The sequence below is a fragment of the Aquarana catesbeiana genome, linkage group LG12 (assembly GCF_042186555.1).
Source record: "Aquarana catesbeiana isolate 2022-GZ linkage group LG12, ASM4218655v1, whole genome shotgun sequence".
In the NCBI taxonomy this organism is placed as follows: Eukaryota; Metazoa; Chordata; class Amphibia; order Anura; family Ranidae; genus Aquarana; species Aquarana catesbeiana.
In genome coordinates, this window is record NC_133335.1 from 243,228,767 (window position 1) to 243,254,561 (window position 25,795).

The 25,795-nt window shown below is 46.0% G+C and overlaps 1 protein-coding gene and 1 non-coding gene across 3 annotated transcripts; one reads left to right on the forward strand and one right to left on the reverse strand.

The window, feature by feature from the left end:
* The first annotated feature begins 2,375 nt into the window (after positions 1-2,375).
* On the forward strand, positions 2,376-25,795 carry LOC141113741 (E3 ubiquitin/ISG15 ligase TRIM25-like). Of its 2 annotated transcripts, XR_012236809.1 has the most exons (3): positions 2,376-3,700; positions 16,647-16,746; positions 25,595-25,795. XR_012236809.1 is itself a non-coding variant. In XM_073607027.1 (1 exon), exon 1 carries the CDS (start codon positions 2,455-2,457, stop codon positions 4,036-4,038), a length of 1,584 nt encoding a protein of 527 aa, XP_073463128.1. In that variant the 5' UTR covers positions 2,377-2,454; the 3' UTR covers positions 4,039-6,543. The 2 variants fall into 2 exon arrangements, 1 of the variants encoding a protein (XP_073463128.1); XM_073607027.1 differs by lacking the exons at positions 16,647-16,746; positions 25,595-25,795 and having other exon boundaries at positions 2,377-6,543.
* TRNAE-UUC (transfer RNA glutamic acid (anticodon UUC)) lies at positions 18,029-18,100 on the reverse strand. Its single transcript has one exon. It is a non-coding gene; the product is annotated as a tRNA-Glu (tRNA).

The window sequence follows — 25,795 nt, forward strand, 5'->3', positions numbered from 1 at the left end:
CAATGATGGGCAATGGGGAGGCTGTAGATGGACACTGATCAGGCTGCAATAATGGTCAAAGCTGCAGATGTACACTATTTAGGCTGCAATGATAGGCAAGGCTGCAGATGGGCACTGATTAGGCTGCAATGATGGGCAATGATGAGGCTGCAGATGGGCACTGATTAGGCTGCAATGGTGGGCAATGGCGAGGCTGCAGGAGGGCAGTGATCAGGCTGCAATGATGAGCAATGGCGAGGCTGCAGATGGGCACTGATCAGGCTGCAATGATGGGCAAGGCTTCAGATGGGCACTGATCAGGCTGCAATGATGGGCAATGGCGAGGCTGCAGGTGGGCACTGATAAGGCTGCATTGATGGGCAAGGCTGCAGGTGGGCACTGACCCTTATTTTCAAAATTCTTTTATTTAAAATTTACTTTTTTTCCTGAAACGTCTCTCTTAAAATTGAGGTGCGTTTTATAAGCGGATAAATACAGTATGTTAAACAATTTTTACTTTTGTAATAAAGACAATATTTGATCTATTGGATTTTCATTGTCCTCTTCTGGTACCACTAAAGTCCGTCAGCTGTTCTTCTTCTCTAAATTTCTAAGCGTAAAAAATATCTCACAGGCTTGTTAAAAAACTATTTACATTCCACCCACATTTGAAGAGTGAATGGCCAACACCAGGGAGGACCACGCTCAGCTATGTATAGCCGTTCACCTCCAGACCTGTCATGGACTGCAAGTGTGAAGCAGCAATCGCCATGTCCTCAGCGCCCCGGCCCCGAGCGATTGGCGGTTCACACTTGCAGTCCATGACAGGTCTGGAGGTGAACGGCTATACATAGCTGAGCGTGGTCCTCCCTGGTGTTGGCCATTCACTCTTCAAATGTGGGTGGAATGTAAATAGTTTTTTTAACAAGCCTGTGAGATAATGAAGAGAGAACAGGCGCTGGGACTTTATATGAGGCACAGGGTAATGTGGACCGAGAGCCTTCACCTAATAGAAAAGTGTGGGATATGAAAAAAAACAACCCACACCTAGGCAGATGCAGCATCAGTCCCCTGCCACCTCTAAGATTGAGAACTGAGTAATCAAAGACTGCTGATCGCTCAGTTCCCGGTCTCCAGAGAGCCAGTGACTTTCAGTCACTGTGCAGGGGATGGCTGGCCCGGGCTCTTAGCAGTGCGCTAATAGGTTGAGTTAGCTGGCGGTCCAGGCATCTGGGTGAATCCCGACATTAATGTTGGGATCTCTCCAGAATCTGGACTGGCTGAGTGGCTTTAGCCCGCTGTCGGCTGAATACAGAGCACAGGTGGGCAGAGCAAAGTGCACGCCTGTCATCCCCAGGAGAAGTAGTGCCAAAAGAGATCTGACCCTACTTCTCCTTCAAATGGCTACCGGTTCTAATCTTTCCCAGTTTTACCAAAAAGGAAAAAAAAATTGCTGTTGCGGTTGGACTTTTTAACCACTTGAGCTCCAGAAGATTTTACCCCCCTTCATGACCAGGGCATTCTTTGATATTCGGCACTGCGCTAATTTAACTGACAATTGCACGGTCATGCAACACTGTACCCAAATTTAATTGATATCATTTTTTTTTTCACACAATTAGAGCTTTCTTTTGGTGGGATTTGATCACATTTTTATTTTTTGAGATATAAACGAAAAAAGACCAAAAATTTTGAAAAAAAGAAAACCATATTTCTAACTTTGGATTTCGGGGTCCTGTACACGGCTGGGCTGCGGGAAAGTCTCACACATGTGGAATCCTCATACTCGGGAGAAGTAGCAGAATGTGTTTTGGGGTGTAATTCCACCATATAACCATGTCATGTGTGAGAAATATATCATAATATCATTTAAGTGAAAACTTTTTGTAAATTTTCTATTTTTTTTCATGAACTCATCATATCTCTCAGCAAATAGCTTGGGGTGTCTACTTACCAAAAAGGGGTCATGGGGGGTTGTGTGTTATCTTTGCATTTTAGGGCCTCCAAAATAGGTAGTGAAGAAGTGAAATAAGCAATTTACGCTCTTTGAAATCCCTTTGAAGGCGGTGATTGGTTTTCGGGGTCCCGTACGCAGATAGGCTGCCAAAAAGTCCCACACACGTGGTGTGGTATCCCTGTACTCAAGTGAAGCAACAGAATGTATTTTGGGGTGTAATTCCACATATACCCGTGGCATGGGTGATAAATATATCATTTAAGTGATAACTTTGTGTAAAAAAATACAATTTTTTTTTTTTTTTTCATTTTCAAGAACTGAAATAGTGAAGAGCCTGAAGTACACGTAATTGGCCACTGGTTCTAAACTTTCCCCACTTGACCTTTTGTTCTCTGACGATAACATACCAATATATGTGTTGGAACCACCTTCTTCAGAGACACCTAGGAATGAGGAAGGGAGCAGCATTCTGAGCTGAAAAAAAAAAGTTTTACTTTCATTTCTGCATTTGTGTCACGATGGCGTCTGTAGACGTGAGAGAAGAGCTGTACTGCTCCATCTGTCTTGGTATTTATACGGATCCTGTAATTCTGCAATGTGGACACAACTTCTGTAAGGTCTGTATAAACCGTGTGCTGGAGAAGCAGGAGGGGTCCGGAGTCTACTCATGTCCACAGTGCAGAGAAGAGTTTCCGGAAAGGCCTGTGCTGCTGAGGAATATAACTCTCTACAACATAGCCAAGTGTTTCTTTCCTGCTGGGCCAGCTCAGGAGGAGACCGGGGTCCTCTGTACTTATTGTGACTCTTCTGTTCCTGCGGTAAAGACCTGTCTGCTGTGTGAGGCTTCCCTATGTGGCAAACACCTAAAAAACCACAGTACTTCACCAGAACACGTCTTGGTGGATCCCACTACATCCCTGGAGAACCGAAAATGTCCCACTCACAAAGAGGTCCTCAAATACTACTGCACCGAGGACTCTACCTGCATCTGTGTGACCTGCAGGCTTGATGGAAACCACCAAGAACATCAAGTGGTGTCACTGAACGAGGCCTCTGAGAGGGAGAAGCAGAACCTGAGACATATTCTTCAGAATATGACCTCTAGCAGAGCAAAAACTGAAAAAATAGTCCAGAAATTGCAAGCGCACATAAAATGTATACAAGATAAAGCAGTTGGTAAAAGAAAGAAAGTCACTGCCATCTTTAGTGACCTCAGGACCCAACTAGATGACCTGGAGAAAACAGTCCTTGCCAAGATCTCCCAACAAGAAGAGCAGGTGACCTGTTCCATCTCACAGCTGATCCAGCAAATTAAATTAAGGATGGATGAGTTACTTAGGAAGATGCGTCGCATTGAGGAGCTGTGCGACTTGACCGATTCTCTGACTGTTGTACAGGAATCAAAGAAAAACGTTTATTTTGATGCTGGAAAGAAAGACCATGGAAGTAGAGATGTGTATTTAAAAATATTCCATGCTGCAAATCTGGATGAAACGGTGATGGTCGAGACATTACATTCTACATTATCTGATATTATAACCTCAGCAGAGAAAAATATTTACATACCATGCGGTTCCTACAAACTTGATGGAAACACGGCAGCTAAAAGTCTACGTCTATCCCAGAATGGAAAAGAGGCATGCTGGATAAAACCAGCACCAGGTTCATCATACGAGGACTCACCAGAAAGATTCCAGGACTGTTCCCAAGTTTTAGGCACCCCGTGTTTTTCTTCAGGACAACACTTCTGGGAAATGCAGATGAGTGAGTGTGGGGAGTGGAGGTTGGGAGTGTCCTGTGGGTCTATTGGTAGGAGAGGAGATCCTTCATATTTGGGGTGTAATGACAAGTCCTGGTGTTTGTCCAAGTCTTCCAACAATCGGTATTCGGTTATACATAACAAGAAAGAAATTATAATATCTCGCAATATTTCCTGCAATAGATTCAGGGTCTATCTGAACTACCAAAGGGGACAAGTATCCTTTTATGAATTGTGTAACCCCACCAAACATCTCCACACCTTCACCGCCACCTTCACCGAGCCCCTCTATGCTGCATTCTATGTGTTTGGATCCAATGCCTTTGTAAAGATCACAACTTAGTTTTAGGATTTCACCTGCTATGAGGGGAGGAGCCTTGTCCCATGGGAGCCAAAGTGCCCGGTAGGCAAGGGGTTAAAAAAAAAAACAAAAAACCTGTCTCCTAACTTTTTTAGCTGGCAATTAAAGATTAGATTTCAGGCCGATACTCCATTTGAACTCCATGGAGTTTACAAGCATTTCATCACAAAAATAGTAACTTAAAGCGGGGGTCCACCTATCTATCGTTTTTTTTTTTTTTTGAGTTCATTCACAAACTTTTCTTCTCAGCATTACTTACTCACATATTGTGTGTAATATGTCCGCCTGTGTCAGATTTCGTCAGAAAGAATAACTTATGTTATTCACTGCAGGCGGTTTCCATCTTCATTGTGGGCATTTGAAGCCCACAAGCATATATTTCCTGGATGTGGGGAATGCTGTGCTCCCAGCATTCACTGCTCGTTCCCGCACATGCTCAGTGGCATCCTGGGAAGCCTGAGACTAGCTCCCAGAAGTCTAGGAGAGGCTAGAAACACGCCTACTCCCACGGGAGGAGAACCAGGAAGTGCAAAGAAGAATAGAAAAATAAAAAGGTAATTACGGCAATTTAAATTTTTTTAAACGGCATGTCAGCATCTAGGCAAGGAAGAGAATGCATAGAGATATTGTTCAAAATTTGGGTGGAACTCCGCTTTAATACACTGGCCTGGAAATAACAACAATAATAATATAATAATAATTCTAGATAGGTATGAAGAATCCTAATTTAAAGCTGCAATTAATAGATAACCCTGAATATTGTACCTTTTTCTTGTTGTTTTCCTCCTATATCATTTTTAAAACTCTCCAGCAAGTTGAAAAGACGCAATTACCTAATCTCTACTAAAATATCTCATTATTATTATGTTATCTATAGAAGTCTCAAATCAAAAAGTTTTACTGCCGAAAAATGTGTTTGTTTTATGCCCTGTACACACGACCGGTTTTCCCATCGGAATAAACTCCAAAGGTTTCGCAGACGGAACTCCAGAATTCCGCTCAAGCTGTCTTGCCTACACACTGTCACACCAAAGTCCGACCTTCCAGAACGCGGTGACGTAAAACACGTAGGACGGGACTAGAAAAAGGAAGTTCAATAGCCAGTAGCTTCCGTCTTGTACTTGCATCAGAGCATGCGTCGTTTTTGGTCCGTCGGAAACAGCATACAGACGATCGGTTTTCCCGATTGGAATTGGTTCCGTTGGAAATATTTAGAACATGTTCTATTTCTAGGCCCGTCAGAAGTTAAAAAAAAAAAAAAAAAGTCAGATGAGGCCCACACACACGATCGGAATAGACGATGAAAAGCTTCCGTCTGACTTTTTCTGTCGGACATTCCGCTCGTGTGTACGCGGCTTTAGTTTCATTCGTTTTTGTTTTTTCTTTTCATTTTTTGGGTCATTTTTTATGATCGACATTCGAAAATTCAAAAATCCGAAATAATAACTTACTAACTAACTAATAATAAATGACTATTAAATGATATTAATAATAAGGTATTGGAGTTTCCTTTCAAATGTGGCTGTTAGTGAACGTAACGAATACAAATCTAAACAAATGGAATGGAACTAATTAATAATAAATAATAATAGTAATAAAAAGTAATTTGTTACGTTCCATTCCTTTTAGACGCAGCATTCGTTATTTCCGATAATTCGTAACTTCAGATAAATTTGTATTCATTACGTTCACTAACAGCTAAATGTGAAAGGAAATTCCAATACCTATCATTTAATATTTAGTAATAGTTAAGTTATTATTAGTTATTATTTCAGATTTTCGTAATGAATTTATCTGAAGTAACAAATTATCTGAAATAATGAATGCCGCATCTAAACGAATGGAACATAATGAATTAATAATAATAAAAAGGTTTTATTATTAGTATTTATTATTATTAATTCGCTACGTTGCATTCCTGTAGATGCGGCATTTATTATTTCAGATAGTTCTTAACTTTGGATAAGTTCGTATTCCTTACGTTCTCTAATAGCCAAATTTGAAAGGAAATTCCAATACCTATAATTTAATGGTTAGTAATAGTTGTTATTATTTCAGGTTTTCGCATTTTCGGGTTTTCGAATTTTTTCGGATTTTTGTTCTTATTTTTGGATTCTCGTTCTTTTGAATTTTCCGATTTTCATTCTTATTTTTAAGTTTAATGAATTTTTGTGAAAAGAAACAAAAATTCGAAAATTCTAAATGGGTTTCCGTTAATTTGAATATTTCCGAATGAACGAATTTGTCGAACTTCACCGGAAAAAAACGAATTGGTAAGCAATTGCACGTGTCTAGTTTTAACACAAGGGTGAGGCTCTTTATTTTCAGTCATGTGACGGTTATGTTTAAAATGTAATTTCTCTCGGCTGAAAATAACTTTCACCTTTCGAAAACAAAAATCCTTATCCTGCTGTGTGGATTTGTTAAAAACTATCATTTAACCTTTTATTTTTTCTTTCGAAACAAAAATAAATATTTTGTACTATTCTGTTTTTATGTTTGTTTTTTCATTACATGTGCAGTGCAAACCCTGATGTACTGTATGCTATCATTCTCTATGTATTACTTTTACTTTTATATTATTTGTTTACTTTGTTACCATTACAAAACAATAAAATGTATTCATTTACCAAAAAAAAGAAGGAAGCCTGTATTACCTGTTTGGACCATGAGGTGGTGGTAAAGGTCCACAGCTGGGTGGAGACATTTGCGCGTTCTGTGATCCAATACTCCGTTTTGTTGGAGTGAGAAGAAAAGAGAGAAAGAGAAAAGAACAAAACAATTCCTGAAATAAGAATAGGAAGACCCTTTGAGGGTCCGGGGATCTTCCAGGCGAGGTTTCCACCTCATCCCTTTAAATCTGAACACATATGAATTACTCGGGTTCTGAGGCTGATTAAGGTGGTAAGTAAACTCGATTGGTTTGTTATCTGCATTAAATAAGCCTCAGAACCCGTGTAATTCATATGTGTTCGGGTTTAAAGGGATGAGGTGGCAACCCTAGATGCACCGATACCATTTTTTTTTTTTTTACAGCGAGTATGAGAAACAATTTTTATTTTTTTTGTACTCGCCGATACCAATCGCAACTGTTTTGTTTACACTTCAGCTGTCAGCAATTGTGGAGGAACCTGACTGGCCTGCACAGAGTCCTGACCTCAACCCCATAGAACACCTTTGGGATGAATTAGAGTGGAGACTGCGAGCCAGGCCTTCTCATCCAACATCAGTGCCTGACCTCACAAATGCTCTTCTGGAAGAATGGTCAAACATTCCCATAGACACCCTCCTAAACCTTGTGGACGGCCTTCCCAGAAGGGGCGAAGCTGTTCTAGTGCCTTGAAAAAAAGGGTGCGCCATACAAATGCCCCCCCACACACACTTTTCACATATTTATTTGTATCATTTATCATTTTCCTTCCACTTCACAATTATGTGACACTTTGTGTTCGTCTATCACATAAAATCCCAATAAAATACATTTACGTTTTTGGTTGTAACATGAGAAAATGTGGAAAGTTTCAAGGGGTGTGAATACTTTTTCAAGACACTGGAGTGGCGGCCTGTAATGCAGGGTGCAGCCCCCACATTCATGCATCCGGCCCCTTACTCTACATGCAGGGGCACAGCCCCCCCCCCATTCATGCGTCCAGCCCCCTAATCTCGCTGGACACATTGATTCCAATGGGGTTTTTTTTTTTATGAAGCACATGATTAGAGCCTGAGGCTCTAATTGGCTCAAAAAAAAAAAGGTTGGGAGAGTACTGTGCCCTGAGCCCATCCAGTTGGGTGACAATAGTGAATGAATCTTCGCTACAGGCACGCTGATTCTCCTCCCGGCCAATCAGGAAGCGGGTCTTGAGACATGTTTTCCTGATTAGCCGAATGCAGAAGCGATCCTATTGGCCTAGGAGGAGGGAGGAGACACAGGACCGCCGTGATGCCGAAGAGAAGACGCAGGAGGGAATTGCTACCCGGCCCGGCTACTGGGGCACTGCATTAGCTGCAAAGGGCGGAGCCAACTCCGACTTCCTTATTCTAGTCCGATGGATTCATACGTGATGACGAACACCGGACTAGAATAAGGAAGTTGATAGCCGGTAGCCAATAGCTGCCCTAGCGCCGGTTTTCGTCCGTCGGACCGGCATACAGACGAGTGGATTTTTAGACCGGAACTCGAGTCCGTCGGACAAATTTGAAACGTGTTCCAAATCTAAAGTCCGTCAGATTTTTGACCGAAAAAGTCCACTGCAGGTCCGATGGAGCCCACACACGGTCGGATTGTCCGCCAGATTCGGTCCGTCGGACAAGTCCGGTCGAAAAGTCCGCCCGTGTGTACGCGGCATTAGATGGAGTGGGGAGGGATTAGAACCCCGGTCAGTTTTTATTGCTGTTTGTGCTCCCTGTTAATGAGATCCCCCTCTCTATTTTCATGTTTACTATTATTATTATTATACAGGATTTATATAGCGCCAACAGTTTACACAGCACTTTACAATATAAAAGGGAGACAATACAGTTATACAATAAAATACAAGAGGATTAGGAGGGCCCTGCTCAGAAGAGCTTACAATCTAATAGGGTGGGGCAGGTGGTACAAAAGGTTGTAACTGTGGGGGATGAGCTGATGGAAGTGGTAGAAGATTAGTGGGAGATGTGATCGGCTTCCCTGAAGAGATGAGTTTTCAGGGATCGTCTGAAGGTAGAAGAGTAGGGGATAGCCGGATAGATGGAGGTAGCGAGTTCCAGAGGATGGGAGAGGCTCTGGGTGATATTTGGAGACAAGATTGGTGATGTAGCTCAGGACAGAGTTGTGAAGGGCTTTGTGTGTTGTGGTTAGGATTTAGAATTTAATTGGCTGGGTGATTGGGAGCCAGTGTAGGGATTGGAGGAGAGGGATGGCGGACACTGAATGGAGACCAGTGTAGGGATTGGAGGAGAGGGATGGTAGACACTGAATAGGAGCCAGTGTAGGGATTGGAGGAGAGGGATGGCGGACACTGAATGGAGACCAGTGTAGGGATTGGAGGAGAGGGTTGGCAGACACTGAATGGAGACCAGTGTAGGGATTGGAGGAGAGGGATAGCAGACACTGAGTGGTTGGGAAGGTGGATAAGTCTGGCAGCAGCATTCATGATAGACTGAAGAGGGGAGGAGTCTATGGAGAGGCAGGCCAATGAGAAGGGAGTTGTAATAGTCATGACGAGAGATAACGAGGGAGTGAATGAGGAGTTTGGTGGTTTCATTTGATAAAAAGGGGGGAATTTTAGAGATGTTATGAAGGTGAATTCTACAAACTTTTCACAATGATTGGACTTGAGGCTGAAATGACAAGTCAGAGTCTAGGATTACACCGAGTACCCTGACGTGAGGGGAGGGACTGATGGCTGCATTGTTGATTTTGATAGAAAAGTCATGGAGGGGGGCGGGGGCGGGGGAGAATATTGATAGCTCAGTTTTAGAGAGATTTAGTTGAAGGAAGTGGTGTGACATCCATGTGGATAAGTCAGTTAGTAATGGAGAGGAGACTGAAGGAGTGAGGTGAGGTATAGACAGATAGATTTGGGTGTCATCGGCGTATAAGTGGTACTGGAAGCCGTGGGTGGTTATCAAGTGACCGGGGGAGGAGGTGTAGATAGGGAAGAGAAGGGGTCCAAGAACAGAGTCTTGGGGGACCCCCACAGAAAGGGGCAATGGAGAGGAGGAGACAGAGTTGTAGGTGACACTGAAGGAACGCTGTGATAGATAGAGAACCAGGATAGAGAAGAATCTCGGAGGCCAAGGGAATGTAGTTTATTGAGAAGGAGCGGGTGGTCAACAGTATCAAAGGCCGTAGAGAGGACAAGTAGTAGGAGTATGGAGTACTGGCTGTTGGTTTTAGCAGTTAGTAAATCGTTAGTGAGTTTTAGTAAGGCGGTTTCCGTAGAGTGCTGAGAGCGAAAGCCAGACTGTAAGGGGGCAAGAAGGTTATTTTCACTGAGGTAGGAGCTAAGACGGTTGTAGACTAAGCGTTCTAGAAGTTTAGAGGTGAATGGGAGCAATGAGATGGGTCTTAAGTTGTTTAGGTTGGTGGGGTCCAGTGAGGGCTTTTTAAGTATGGGAGTGATCTGCGCATATTTTAGAGGGGAGGGGAAGGTGCCACTAGAGAGGGAGAGATTGAAGGTGTGAATGAGGGAGCATAGGATAGAAGAAGAGGGTGACCATAGTAGTTGTGAGGGAACAGGATCCAAGGGGACAATTGGTTAGGTGGGCATCTGAGAAAAGTTTTGTAACCTCTCCAGTAGTAGCCAATTCAAAAGAGGAGAGTGTTGAATGTGCTGCTAGGCAAGGTATGTTGGGTGGGGAAGATGTACGCACAGTGGAGATGTCCTCAGGAATTGCATCAATCTTGTCTTTGAAGTGATTGGCAATCTCTTGGGCAGTGAGTGAGTTAGTGGGTAGAGGGGGGTGGGGGACGAAGCAGAGAGTTAAAGGTCGAGAACAGCCGACGGGGACTGGATGACAAAGTATTAATAAGAGAGACAGAGTAGGCTTGTTTGGCAGCATGGAGGTAGGAATTGCGATTTAGAAGGGCAGATTTATATAGGGTGAAGTCTTGCAGACATTTGGTTTTACACCACAGTCATTCAAGAGCACGGCAATGTCTCTTGAGATTTCTAGTGTTGTCAGTTTGCCAGGGTTGTAATGGTCGGGGCCTGATTCTGCATGTGGTTAGAGGAGCAAGTGCATCTAGATGAGAGTGAACTGTTGTAGACAGAGGTGACCAGGTCAGGACAGGACAAGGGAGAGATTATGTCATATAGGTGGTCAGTAGCAGAATAGAGAAGAGAGGGGTTAAAGTGGCGAAGGTTCCTACAAGTAATTGTTTGCTGCTTGGAGGGATGGGTGGTTAGAGGCAAGGATACAGTGAAACTGATGAGGTTGTGATCAGAGAGAGGAAAGGGGGTGTTGGTGAGGTTGCCAAGATTGCAGAGATGGGAGAATACAAGGTCAAGGGTATTACCATTGGAGAGAGTGGAAGTATGTGTCCATTGGGTTAGGTCAAAAGATGAGGTTAAGTCGAGAAGTTTAGCTGTAGTTGGGCTGTTAACATTGACAGGAATGTTGAAGTCACCAAGAATGATCGTGGATATTTCAGAGGAGAGAAAGTAGGGTAGCCAGGCAGCAAAGTCATCAAGAAAGCGCGATACCGGTCCAGGAGGCCGATATATTGCTGCAATTCTCCGAGAAATGGGAGAAAACAGACGAATACAATACATCTCGAAAGAAGAGAAGGAGGGATAGGAAGGACTTGGAAGGTGCTTTGTGGGGATAGAAGGAATCCAACTCCCCACCTCCTTTCTGTCTGTTGGGTCTGGGGGAGTGAGTCCAATGGAGGCCACCATGGGAGAGGGCAGCAGGAGAAGCTGAGTCAAAATTTTGAAGCCAGGTTTCGGTTATGGCGAGGATGTTCAAGCCATGAGAGATGAAGAGGTCATGTACAGATGTTAGCTTGTTACAGATGGAGCGGGCCTTCCAAGGGGGACATGAGATTGGTGGGCTGCTTTGAGGAAGCAGGGGGATAGAAATTAAACTGAGTGGATTGCGGTGGTTGCCAGAGGAGGAGGGGTATTGGAGATGTGGCTTGCAGTTGGAAAATGGTGGACCAGGATTGGGAGAAATGTCACCTGAGACTAGGAGAAAGAGGAGGGCGAGGAAGGCAAGGTGGGAGTGGGATGTGCATGAGCGCACGTGTCTAGTGGCCCTGGTGTTTATGCCAGCATGTGGGTGCAGCAAATGCAGGAGATGATGGGTGCAGTAGTAGGGAGAGGGTAGGAGTGAGGGTGATATGTGCATGCTGCAGGGTAGAGAGGAGGGGTAGAGTAAGGATAATTTGAGGATCGAAGACACCGATGTGAGAATGAAGAGAATGAGGAGCATGTTAGTGGACAGAGTGGGAATCTGACTTGATATAAAATAAATGTCAGATGCTGGTTTGCTTGCCGTCTTGCAGAGTGGAGCAAAGTTCTTGTTGTATCTTCATCCAGCTTTAGGTAAACTGCGGCGGAGAAACTGCGCATCACTCATGACAGAGCCATTCAGGAAAGAGCCATGGTGTCTGCCCCACCCCATAGGCTGCTTTAAATTTACAGGGAGACTGAGCAGGAATGCGTTTCTCTATTGGTCATTATTGGGTCTGATTTGAGACACCTGAATATGGGAGAGGAGATGGCCAATACCAGACCAGACACAGGCTAGGGTCGTAAATCGAATTACCTCTCTTCATCACTCAAGCCAAATGGGGTTGGGAATCAATCACCAGTAATGTTGCTAATGCAGTGTGGTTCTTATATAGCTAGCGTGAAATATAGAAGTTTAAAAATATGGAAGCAGAAGACATTTACCAAAAATGATACAGTAATGTCAGATAGTTCAGCAGAGTTCTTGTACTAGGTATGAAATCTGGCACAGAGCGGCCGCACTTCATATATGGTGGGCAGTCCGCAAGCAGTTAGTCAGTTTGGACCAGCTTGCTATTTACTTACCTCTTCACCACCTGCTTTACCCACAAACCAGCACACCACAACGGCACGCATTGCGCATAGTTGAGGGGCAGTTGCAAAATGACCCCATTAACTTAAATAAAAGCGACAGGGGGTATAATTCCTGCAAAGCAACATGGCAGTGACATGTGTATACCCCTGGCCACTGCCCCTGCAGCCAAAGGGGGTAGTGTGACAGACCTAGCCAGAACAGAGGCTGTTGGAGAGGACTGTATGCAAGCCTGTTGCCTTTTGATTATGGGCCCTGGATTTTCAATGGAACAATACTCTTTGTGAAGTGAATGAGAAATCCAGGCTGAACTGTACTAATCGGACTCAGTCGTGTATATATGTATATATTGTATGTGGACTCCTTACTGTAGATTTGTGTCCCTGAAGAGGGAGGGGGGATTCCTCCAGCAGCCCCCTGCTGATAAGACTTACTGTTGGGACACATCCTGTGAGGAGATGCTGGTGTCATCAATTCCAACTACCTGTGTTTATGTTAATTGAATGAGCTGATGACATTGTCCTCTATACAATGTAGGAGACGGGACGACTGCTATTGTATTGATATAACTGTGTGAAGCTCGGTGACCACAAGTCTGGGTGAAAGGTCATGTCTCAGTCACCTAGGCTGTATAAAGGATTAGATAATTAGCTCATGTTAATTAAGTTACAGTTGTATTGTTAGAGGAGGTTCCAACGGCATATAAAGTCTTGTAATTTTGATTCTAAAAAAAGTGAGTTGTTGGTAGCAACAAGCAAGTGTCGCCTTGTTTGTGCTCAGAGAGGTTGGGATATCTGTATACAGACTGGGAGGAAGTGGTATATGACGGAAGCACTCAAGCGGAGTGTGGGACGTTCCATGACATTGGTGGCAAGCAGCGGGAAAGCTTCCTGCAGTCTGGGAAATTTAAACCTCCACCTGGATCCAAGATCAGGATAGCAGACTTCAGTCACCCCAGCGGAGATATGGACCTGGCATCAGAATTCCCGGGGCTGCTGCGAATCATCCTTTCAACATACACCAGGACTGCGTCTGAGGATGAATACCTGGAGCTTAGGCAGCAAATTCGGGTGGAGCTCTGGATTGCAGCCCTCCGTCTCGCTGGTATAAAACAGGGCAAGTGCTTTCCAACCCAAGAGCAATGGGCCAGTGACCAACGGGCATTGCGGATGGCATTCCTGGGAGAGCAGCCCCAGGAGCAATGGGTGACTGAGTTGGACAGGTTGGTCCAGCAGGAGATAGAGCTGGACAATCGTTATCGGGCTCTGCAATGGCATGCAGAGGAGGGATATTTAGGGGAGACGACAGAATGCTCTCCGGAGAGATATGACTTTGGCGGCCCTGGATTGCTGTGGGAGAACCTTACAGATCTTTTTATGTTTGGCGATGAAGGGGAACCTGACCTTGAGGACCTGAGAGAATATAGAGAGTCTATGCTCGGTCTTGCAGGGGTCTCAGAGCTCAAACCTGATCTGGACCATTTGCTAAGGAAGGAACAGCATCTGGAAAGGGCATACAGGAAACTGCTAGAACAAGTTCAGCAGCATGCCAGAGAATCGGCAGTGGAAAATCCGGAGATTGCCGTCCCCAAACCTGAAGTGCTGACAACAGGGCAGAGCTCTGCTAACCTCTGCCCAGAAATGATAGCATCTTCTGGGTTCCATGGACAGGAGATGGTGAACCTCTATCCCCAGACATCAGCTGCAGAGACATGGGACTTGATAGACTTTTCTGCTGAGGAAGAACAACCTGATGAGCCTCCAGCAGAAGAGCTGCTATCAGGGCCAAAGTTCACTGTGTTCTGCCCAGCACCAACAGTGGCTTCGGCCTTCTTGAGAGAAGAGGTAGTCGGCCTTTCTCCCACAACACTGACAGGGACATGTGATTTTCTGCCAGCAGCATCTATGGAGTTAAAACAAACTTCTCCAGCTGAAGATCTGGTAACTGAACAGAGGGTCCAAGACCTCTGTCCCACACTATTACCAATTCCAGAGACTGCGGATTTAATAGATGTTTCTGTAGAGGAGGAGCCACCTGGCAAACCCCCAGCAGAAGTGCTGGCAACCGGACAGAGGGTCCAAGATCTCTGCCCCACACCTGCAGCAATTGTGGAGGCCCAAGGTGAGGAGGTGGCAGTCTATCGCGAGCTGCAGATCCGGATCCAAGGAGAGAATGCAGTCATCACTTCACAACTGCAGCTTGATCTGGTGTCGGTTGATGGGGCTTCAGTCCCAACCTGTATACCCCAGGGATGCTGGGCAGTCGGCCCAGATCCCCAACAGCAGGATGGAGTGAGCCCAGTCCCCCTGTCTTCTCTCCAGCGGCAGAAAGGATTCCAGGGAGAAGGGCCAGTCCGGGCCTCTCCCCAGCGGCGGATATGTTCTCTGAGAGAGGCAGAGGATGGCTGGGTGAGTAATACTCTGTTTGGAATAATTTGTTTGGGGTACTGTGTGGGTACAGGCAGTAGAGGACTGGAACTATGGACTAACTTCGGAGTCAACCCGTCTGGAGTCTCCTCCTGTGTTAGTCTCCGGCCGAAAGGGGAGAAATGTGACAGACCTAGCCAGAACAGAGGCTGTTGGAGAGGACTGTATGCAAGCCTGTTGCCTTTTGATTATGGGCCCTGGATTTTCAATGGAACAATACTCTTTGTGAGGTGAATGAGAAATCCAGGCTGAACTGTACTAATCGGACTCAGTCGTGTATATATGTATATATTGTATGTGGACTCCTTACTGTAGATTTGTGCCCCTGAAGAGGGAGGGGGGATTCCTCCAGCAGCCCCCTGCTGATAAGACTGATTCATACTGTTAGGAACACATCCTGTGAGGAGATGCTGGTGTCATCAATTCCAACTACCTGTGTTTATGTTAATTGAATGAGTTGATGACATTGTCCTCTATACAATGTAGGAGACGGGACGACTGCTATTGTGTTGATATAACTGTGTGAAGCTCGGTGACCACAAGTCTGGGTAAAAGGTCATGTCTCAGTCAGCTAGGCTGTATAAAGGATTAGATAATTAGCTCATGTTAATTAAGTTACAGTTGTATTGTTAGAGGAGGTTCCAACGGCATATAAAGTCTTGTAATTTTGATTCTAAAAAAGTGAGTTCTTGGTAGCAACAAGCAAGTGTCGCCTTGTTTGTGCTCAGAGAGGTTGGAATATCTGTATACAGACTGGGAGGAAGTGGTATATGACGGAAGCACTCAAGCGGAGTGTGGGACGTTCCGTGACAGGTAGCAATGGGGGGGGGGGTTGAGGTGGGGGGTCCATTGAGCAGCAGTCATTGGTTGCTAGAGATGCCGGCATGCCTAGCAACCAATGACTTCACGTGCCTGCTGTGTGCCCTGCAGCACATTTCTCCTGCCAGCTCCCACCTTCTGCCTGCCAGGCTATAGGGAGTTCTCCTACAGGTACACTGAGCTCTGTGATGGGGCAACTAATCTATGGGGGCAGTTTGATGGGGCAATTAATCTATGGGGACATTGTGATGGGGTAACTGATCTATTGGGGCACTCTGATGGGGCAAGTGATTTGTGGGGGTACACGGATGGGGCCAACTGATTTATGGGGGAATCCGAAATACAAAAATGTACTATACTTCAGCTGAGCAGTCCTTAGATATGGTGGCTGCATTCGTTTTCTTTTCTTTTTGTCTTTGATCCTGCCAGTAACTTCCTGTCCTAGGGTGACAACACTCATTGTACTGAATCTATGGAGACGTGTGTTTGGACTACAGAATACTTCCCCCTGTCTATAACATAGTGAGGTGATGTTTTGTAGTCCACATAGAGAACTGGGACTGAAAACAGTCCAGAGACAACAAGAGCAGAAAGTTCTGAGCTCTGTATATTTCCGGCAGGATGAAAAGTGACATTTTTGCACTTGTAGAAGGGATAGAAGAATATGGTATATTCTATTTCTTCATGCAGACTTGTAAAGTTGCTGAGAGGTCCACTTTAAGGTCTGCATGGAGTCCTGCTATGAAGCCTTGATTGCTGAGCTCTTCTTGTCCAGGATAGGGACTCTTACGTCTTCCCTTCTTCTTGTCACAGGAAGAATACCTCAGCTCCTTGTTAAGTGAATATCAAGAGAAAGATGAAGTGGAGCAACAAAGAGCGCTGTGTGCCAAAGCCTGCCGAAGATCCTCCAAGGGTAAGTACTAGCAGATAACAGCCCCTGCTTCACCACAGCCACACACTTTATTTTCTATCAAATCTGCTGCTAGAATGGAAATCACCTTGCCTTAAGTGTGGACCCCCGAGCAGAGGAAATATTTTGGCACTTACTGGGCATGGACACGCCGTGGCCTCCCCTTTCCAACCCTCTAACCACCCTATTGGTCTGTGTAGCTTCCTGTCATACATGTACTGCATTATGACCACTAGATGGAGCTGAGGATCATCCTTATTTTCTTATTCCTGCTGGGGGGACGTCAGTGTCAGGATGGGGGGTGTCGGTGTAATATTCCTGGGAGGTGTCAGGATGGGGGGGTGTCGGTGTAATATTCCTGGGGGACGACAGTGTCAGGATGGGGGGTGTCGGTGTAATATTCCTGGGGGATATCAGTGTCAGGATGGGGGGGTGTCAGTGTAATATTCCTGGGGGGTGTCAGGATGGGGGGTGTCGGTGTAATATTCCTGGGGGGTGTCAGGATGGGGGGTGTCGGTGTAATATTCCTGGGGGACGTCAGTGTCAGGATGGGGGCTGTGGTGTAATATTCCTGGGGGGACGACAGTGTCAGGATAGGGGGTGTCGGTGTAATATTCCTGGGGGGTGTCACTGTCAGGATAGGGGGTGTCGGTGTAATATTCCTGGGGGGACGTCAGTGTCAGGATGGGGGGTGTCGGTGTAATATTCCTGGGGGGACGACAGTGTCAGGATGGGGGGTGTCGGTGTAATATTCCTGTTGGGGGGGTATGGGTGTAACATTCATGTTGGGGGGGTATGGGTGTAACATTCATGTTGGGGGGACGTTTGTGCAGGAAGTTCTTGTCGTATGATGGACACGGCGAGGATTTGGTCACACCTAGGTGTTCCGGATTCCCGAATTGGTGCAAAACACAGCACACGCTTGCGATCCCTTTACTTTCAATATCATCCCAATCGAGGCGTGATTTTGCCGCGATTGTTGCCTGACGGCCTATGGGAAATAGGCGTCCCGCCTTTTGTGTGATTTGTCAGGTGACAATATTGTCCCGTGATTGGGGTGCCATTGAAAATAACTGGATCACAATCTGGAATCGCAGTAATTCCGCCCGCGATCCGGAAGGCCTAGATGTGATCACAGCCTAAGCGTCTTCTATCAGTTGCTGGGTTCACCTTCTGTAGATTCTGGGGGAACATTTTCTTCCTCAAACATTCCACACATTCGCTTCATTCTTCATTCCACCCTTGTATAGCGCTTTTCTCTCTGAGGACTCCAAGTATTGGAGATGGCGTTGGCCGGGAATCGAACCCGGGTCAGCTGCTTGAAAGGCAGCTATGCTCACCACTGCACCACCAACGCAAGGTAGCATGTCTTTGTAGTGTGGGAGGAAACCGGAGTACCCGGAGGAAACCCACGCAAGCACAGGGAGAACATGCAAACTCTATGCAGATAGTGTCCTGGTCAGAATTTGAACCATGGACCCCAGTGCTGCAAGGCTAACCCCTAAGCCTCTGTGCTGCCTGTATGCGGCCTCTGTTCTCTAAGGCCCGCCCCCGCTGAACGGAGTTCATCAATTATGTCCACTCAAAGCACCTCCAGGAGAAATCCAAACTTATCTTAAACTACAATCTATGTAGATAACACTCCAAAACACACCCAAAGAATACCGGCCTCCAACCTCCCCATAGCCGGTCCAACACACGCCCAAGGGGGAGGGGGAGTATGGAAGAGGGAGAGAGGGAGGAAAGGAGGGGGGGAGGGGAGGTTAGGGGTAAGGAAGGGGTGTGGGGGTTCCCCCCAACCCTCACCCCCTTCTTTCTCCAACCTTTCCTCCCCCCCCCTTTTCCTCCCTCTCTCCCTCTTCCATACTCCCCCTTGTTCTTCAGGTGATTATGTTTTGGCGACATATTGTTAAACCTTAAAGCTTCTGCAGAAGCTGCAGAAAGGTAAATAGAGGGCTGATGGGAAGACCCTCCGGTTACTGGAGTGGCAGCCGCCACCAGTGTAGGGACCTGTGTTGGTACAGCCGTACCTGGTCCCAGGAAGGCTTCCTCAGACTTTTTGTTGAGTCTTCTTCTAGGAACAGCCAGTTGTCTTGTTTGTCCAGCTGCATTGATAGTTGGTGATTCAGAAGTTCCAAAAACGAAAATGGAGGGCTGATGGGAAAACCCTCTGGTTACTGAAGTGGCAGCCACCAGTGTAGGGACTTTTGTTGGTACAGCCATACCTGGTCCCTCGGGAGGGTTCCTCAGAATTTTTGTTGAGTCTTCTTCTAGGAACAGTCAATCATCTTGTTTGTCCATTTACATTCATAGTTGGTGATTCAGAAGCTCCAAAAAGGGAAATAGAGGGCTGATGGGAAGGCCCTCTGGATAATGGAGTGGCAGCCGCCACCAGCATAGGGACCTGTGTTGGTAAAGCCGTACCTGGTCCTTGGGAGGGTTCCTCAGACTTTTAGTTGAGTCTGTGATTCAGAAGCTGCTGATGAACGTCCCATTCTGCCAGAGTCTCAGTGGTAACGCCACAATCTGCCGGTGTTTTAGTGGGAAAGTTACATTCTGCCCGAGTCTCAACAGAATCGTTGCATGCTGGAGGAGTCTCGATGTGAATGACACGTGGTTGATTTAACATTTTTTCCATCCTTTTGGTTATTTTCTTTCCCAACAGAGCTGCACCCTGCTCATTTAAGTGCAGTCCATCCCTGCTGTAGAGCAAGTGACCAATTGAAAAGTCAGTCCAGGTCTCCATGAAGCCAAACCCCTCCTTCCTGCACCAATTCTTCAGCCACTTGCTAAGCTCCTGTTGCCTCCTTGGTGTGGCTCGAGGTACAGGCAGTATTTCTGAAAATGCTGCCTTGGAGGTCCTTTTCTTGAATATAGCCCCTAAGTCCCTGAAATCATTTTGTAGGGTGCTTCATTTTCTTCTAATGTTGTCATTGGTTCCAATATGTACCATGACAACTGGATCCTCCCCAGCCCCATCCTACAATCCGTCCATCCGATCTGCAATGTCCCGAAACTCGTGCGACTGGGAAACAATATACTGTTCGTTGATCGCGGTCATTCTGACAGATTGCCCTCTCTGTCCCTCTAATAACAGAGTCCCCTACCACCAGGATCTGCCTATCCTTTTCTTTAAGCTGTCTGTATGTGGCCTCTGTTCTCTAAGGCCCGCCCCCGCTGAACGGAGTTCATCAATTATGTCCACTCAAAGCGCCTCCAGAAGAAATCCAAACTTATCCTAAACTACAATCTATGTATATAACACTCCAAAACACACCCAAAGAATACCGGCCTCCAACCTCCCCATAGCCGGTCCAACACACGCCCAAGGGGGAGAGGGAGTATGGAAGAGGGAGGAAAGGAGGGGGGGAGGGGAGGTTAGGGGTAAGGAAGGGGTGTGGGGGTTCCCCCCAACCCTCACCCCCTTCTTTCTCCAACCTTTCCTCCCCCCCTTTTCCTCCCTCTCTCCCTCTTCCATACTCCCCCTTGTTCTTCAGGTGATTATGTTTTGGCGACGTATTGTCGAATCTTAAAGCTTCCGCAGAAGCTGCAGAAAGGTAAATAGAGGGCTGATGGGAAGACCCTCCGTTTACTGGAGTGGCGGCTCACACCAGTGTAAGGACCTGTGTTGGTACAGCCGTACCTGGTCCCAGGGAGGCTTCCTCAGACTTTTTGTTGAGTCTTCTTCTAGGAACAGCCAATTGTCTTGTTTGTCCAGCTGCATTGATAGTTGGTGATTCAGAAGTTCCAAAAACGAAAATGGAGGGCTAATGGGAAGACCCTCTGGTTACTGGAGTGGCAGCCGCCACCAGTGTAGGGACCTGTGTTGGTACAGCCATACCTGGTCCCTCGGGAGGGTTCCTCAGACTTTTTGTTGAGTCTTCTTCTAGCAACAGTCAATCATCTTGTTTGTCCATTTACATTCATAGTTGGTGATTCAGAAGCTCCAAAAAGGGAAATAGAGGGCTGATGGGAAGGCCCTCTGGATACTGGAGTGGCAGCCGGTGACAGCCAGTGTAGGGACCTGTGTTGGTACCTGGTCCCCGGGAGGGTTCCTCAAACTTTTGGTTGAGTCTTTTTCTAGGAAAAAGACAATTGTCTTGTTTGTCCAACTACATTGATAGTTTGTGATTCAGAAGCTGCTGATGAGAATCTTTCACTAGCAGATCATCCTTTAATCCCTCCTCCTTATCACCTAGTTTAAATTTTCTTCCAACATTTTGGCCATCTTTAATCCCAAAAAAGCTGCACCCCTCCCATTTAAGTGCAATCCGTCACTACTATAAAGATGGTAACCACCTGAAAAGTCAGCCCAGTTCGCCATGAAGCCAAACCCTTCCTCCCTGCACCAGTTCCTTAGCCACTTGTTAAGTACCCTAAGTTCCTGTTGCCTCTCTGGTGTGGCTCGAGGTACCGGCAGTATTTCTGAAAATATTGCCTTGGGGGACCTTTTCTTTAATATAGCCCCTAGGTTCCTGAAATCATTTTGTAGTGCGCTCCAGCTTTCTCTAACTTTGTCATTGGTACCGATATATACCATGACAGCTGGGTCCTCTCCAGCACCATCCAACAAACTATCCATGCAATCTGCAATGTTCCGAACCCGAGCGTCTGGTAAACAACATACTATTTTGTGGTAATGGCCTTTGTGAAAGATTGCCCTCTGTATCTTTCCAATAACTGAATCCCCTACCACTAGTATGTGCCTATCCTTTCTTGTAACCTTGCTCCCATCTTCGTCACATGCTGGTGGAGTCTCCATGGGAATGTTACATGCTGGTGAATTCTTTACATGAATGTCACATTCTGGAAGAATCTCCTTGTGAACATCATATTCTGGAGGAGTCTCATTATGAATGTCACATTCTGGAGGAGACTCATTGTGATCGTGAAATTCTGGAGTAGTCTCATTGTGAACATCACATTCTGGAGGGGTCTCTTTATGAACATCACATTCTGGTGGAGACTCCTTGTGAACATCACATACTGGTGGAGACTCCTTGTGAACGTTACATGCTGGTGGTGTCTCCGTGTGAACGTCACATACTGGTGGTGTCTCCGTGGCAACGTCACATGCTGGTGGTGTCTCCGTGGCAATGTCACATGCTGGTGGTGTCTCCGTGGGAACAACACATGCTGGTTGTATCTCCATGTGAACATCCCATGCTGGTGAAGTCTCCGTGTGAACATCACATGCTGACAGTGTCTCCTTGTGAACGTCACATGCTGGTAGTGTCTCCGTGTGAACGTCACATGTTAGTGGAATCTCCGTGTGAACATCCCATGCTGGTGAAGTCTCCGTGTTAACGCCACATGCTGATGGTGTCTTCGTGTGAACGTCACATGCTGGTGGCGTCTCCGTGTGAACGTCACATGCTGGTGGTGGATTTAACATTTTTTCCACCCTTTTGGTTATTTTCTTTCCCAACAGAGCTGCACCCTGCTCATTTAAGTGCAGTCCATCCCTGCTGTAGAGCAAGTGACACATTGAAAAGTCAGTCCAGGTCTCCATGAAGCCAAACCCCTCCTTCCTGCACCAGTTCTTCAGCCACTTGCTAAGCTCCCTAAGCTCCTGTTGCCTCCTTGGTGTGGCTCGAGGTACAGGCAGTATTTCTGAAAATGCTGCCTTGGAGGTCCTTTTCTTCAATATAGCCCCTAAGTCCCTGAAATCATTTTGTAGGGTGCTCCATTTTCTTCTAATGTTGTCATTGGTTCCAATATGTACCATGACAACTGGATCCTCCCCAGCCCCATCCAACAATCCGTCCATCCGATCTGCAATGTCCCGAACTCGTGCGACTGGGAAACAATATACTGTTTGTTGATCGCGGTCATTCTGACAGATTGCCCTCTCTGTCCCTCTAATAACAGAGTCCCCTACCACCAGGATCTGCCTACCCTTTTCTTTAAGCTTGCCCTCATCTTCATGGGAGGAGATATTCAAATGGCTGCCCTGGTATTTTGGTGGGTTCTCAACATGAACCTCACATTGTGCTGTAGTCTCAACATGAATGTGACATTCAGGTGGTGTCTCAATGTGAACGTCACATGCTGGTGGAGTATCCATGTGAATGTCACATGCTGGTGGAGTCTCCGTGTGAACTACACATGCTGGTGGAGGTTCCGTGTGAACGTCACATGCTGGTGGCGTCTCCGTGTGAACGTCACATGCTGGTGGCGTCTCCCTGTGAACGTCACATGCTGGTGGCGTCTCCCTGTGAACGTCACATGCTGGTGGCGTCTCCGTGTGAACGTCACATGCTGGTGGCGTCTCCGTGTGAACGTCACATGCTGATGGCGTCTCCGTGTGAACGTCACATGCTGGTGGAGTCTCCGTGTGAACGTCACATGCTGGTGGAGGTTCCGTGTGAACGTCACATGCTGGTGGTGTCTCCGTGTGAACGTCACATGCTGGTGGTGTCTCCGTGTGAACGTCACATGCTGGTGGCGTCTCCATGTGAACGTCACATGCTGGTGGCGTCTCCGTGTGAACGTCACATGCTGGTGGCGTCTCCGTGTGAACGTCACATGCTGGTGGCGTCTCTATGTAAACGTCACATGCTGGTGGGGACTCCTTGTGAACGTCACATGCTGGTGGAGTCTCAATGTAGCTTTCATATTCTGTCTCGCTCACTGGAGTAGTCCTGCCTTGTGAGCTGTGTCTGCAGTAAATACTGCGTACATCTGCAATAAAAAAGAAGAATCAGATTTAGCACCTTCACCTACACATATATATATATATATATATATATATATATATATTCTCTATGCTTTATATATATATATATATTCTCTATGCTTTAGGTTGATTGGAGGAGGAGGCGGTGTCTGGTGATTGGAGCAGGAGGCGGTGTCTGGTGATTGGAGCAGGAGGCGGTGTCTGGTGATTGGAGGAGGCGGTGTCTGGTGATTGGAGGAGGAGGCGGTGTCTGGTGATTGGAGGAGGAGGCGGTGTCTGGTGATTGGAGGAGGAGGCGGTGTCTGGTGATGATCTCACAGTGATTGGTATTTCAGGGACATGGTCACCAGTAACAACGGTCCGGAGTTTGTGATATATATATATATATATATATATATATATATATATATATATATACACAACATAAAATTATGGAGAGAAAAGTTTTCAAAATTCCAGTGCAAGGGACAATAAATAATCCCAACATGACAGGGACACAGGGATGACTAATGGCCTTCATACAAAAATTTTGGTTGCCTGGCAGTTTTGCCGACCCACTAAAATGAAAAAGGGGTCTGATTCTTCAATTTTGGGTGCGGTGGAGTAATCTGCAGTGCTTCTGTTTCTTATTATTAAACACCCGTGATGATGAATGCGGACATATTTAATAAATCGCATCCCCCAGGACACCTACAGTGTCCCATCTGATAACAAATAGAGATCATACACCCATCAGCATGACCAACATACACATAAGAAGGGCCTGAAGATCAAACCTAACATGCGTATCCTCAAAACTCACCGTATCTGTCAGAACAAAGACATAGCAGCCACCTCCTGCTCCATGGCCGGCTCTGTGGCTGGGGCCACCAGTCCAGTCTGGCCTGGTGGCCGCTATGTCTTTGTTCTGACAGATACAGTGAGTTTTGAGGATACGCTTGGTAGGTTTGAACTTCAAGCCCTTCTTATGTGTATGTTGGTCTTGGTGATGGGTGCATGATCTCTATTTGTTATCAGATGGGACACTGTAGGTGGCCTGGTTACCTCTTCTTACATCAGTTTTGGACCCTTTAGTAGTGTGCATTAGCTTGATTACATTCTATATACATGATGAGTTTTATGTTCATGTTGTGTGCTTCTTTGTATAGTGTTGACCCTCATGGATATTCATTAGGGGTGCAACAGATCAAAAAACTCACGGTTCGGATCGTTCCTCGGATCAGGAGTCACGGTTCGGATCAACAAAAAAAAAATCTCCCCCACTGTAATATCCACAATCTCCCCCACTGTAATATATTAGCAGGGTATTGCAGAGTATTGGCAGGGTATTGGCAGGGTATTGGCAGAGTATGGAAGAGTATTGTCAGGGCATTGCAGAGTATTGTCAGGAGTCACGGTTCGGATCAACAAAAAAAAATCTCCCCCACTGTAATATCCACAATCTCCCCCACAGTAATATATTAGCAGGGTATGGCAGGGTATTGCACGGTATTGGCGGGTATATTGGCAGGGTATCGGCAGAGTATTGGCAGGGTATGGCAGAGTATTGGCAGGGCGTTGCAAAATATTGTCAGGGCATTGGCAGGGCATTGCAGAGTATTCTCAGGGCATTGCAGTTTATTGGCAGGGCATTGCAGAGTATTGGCAGGGCATTGCAGAGTATTGGCAGGGCATTGCAGAGTATTGGCAGGGCATGGCAGAGTATTGTCAGGGCATCCGTCTGAACTCTCCCCTCCACTGTACAGATCAGTACACAGAGGGGAGAGAGGAACCGGCGTCATGACATAACGCCGGTTTGTTACAAGTGATCGCTCCGTCATTTGACGGAGCGATCACGTGGTAAACGGCCGCCGGGTGTACCAAGATGGCCGCCGCTCCGGAGCTAGGCTGAAGCCGCGGCCTTTCCTATGGCCAAGGTCACAGAGCGCTCCGCGGATGGCGGGTGTCCCAATCCGCGGAGGTTGATCCGTACGGATCACGGATCAATGACGATCCGTTGCACCCCTAATATTCATTGAACATATTTATGTTGTTATATCTTTTTGATACACATTTACTTTGATAACAGAAATGTTAATTTACGGTCATGCATAATTACTAAAAATTCTTTATGCAAATTTTTGGAATTATTGTTGTTTATTTTTTATTTTGATTGTATTTGTCTTTTTGTAGCTACATATTGCTTTATAAGCTCCTGAAGAAGCTGAAAAGTGAAACATGTCAAGCAACAAGCATCACGCTGGTTACAGTAACTACTTTATGTGTATATTGTACATGTGCACTGAATTGTCTTTATGAAATGTGGACAACATTCAATGTCCCCCCCGTTTCTTTTAAAACTTTGGACTCCAATAACAATTTAAAAAAAATATA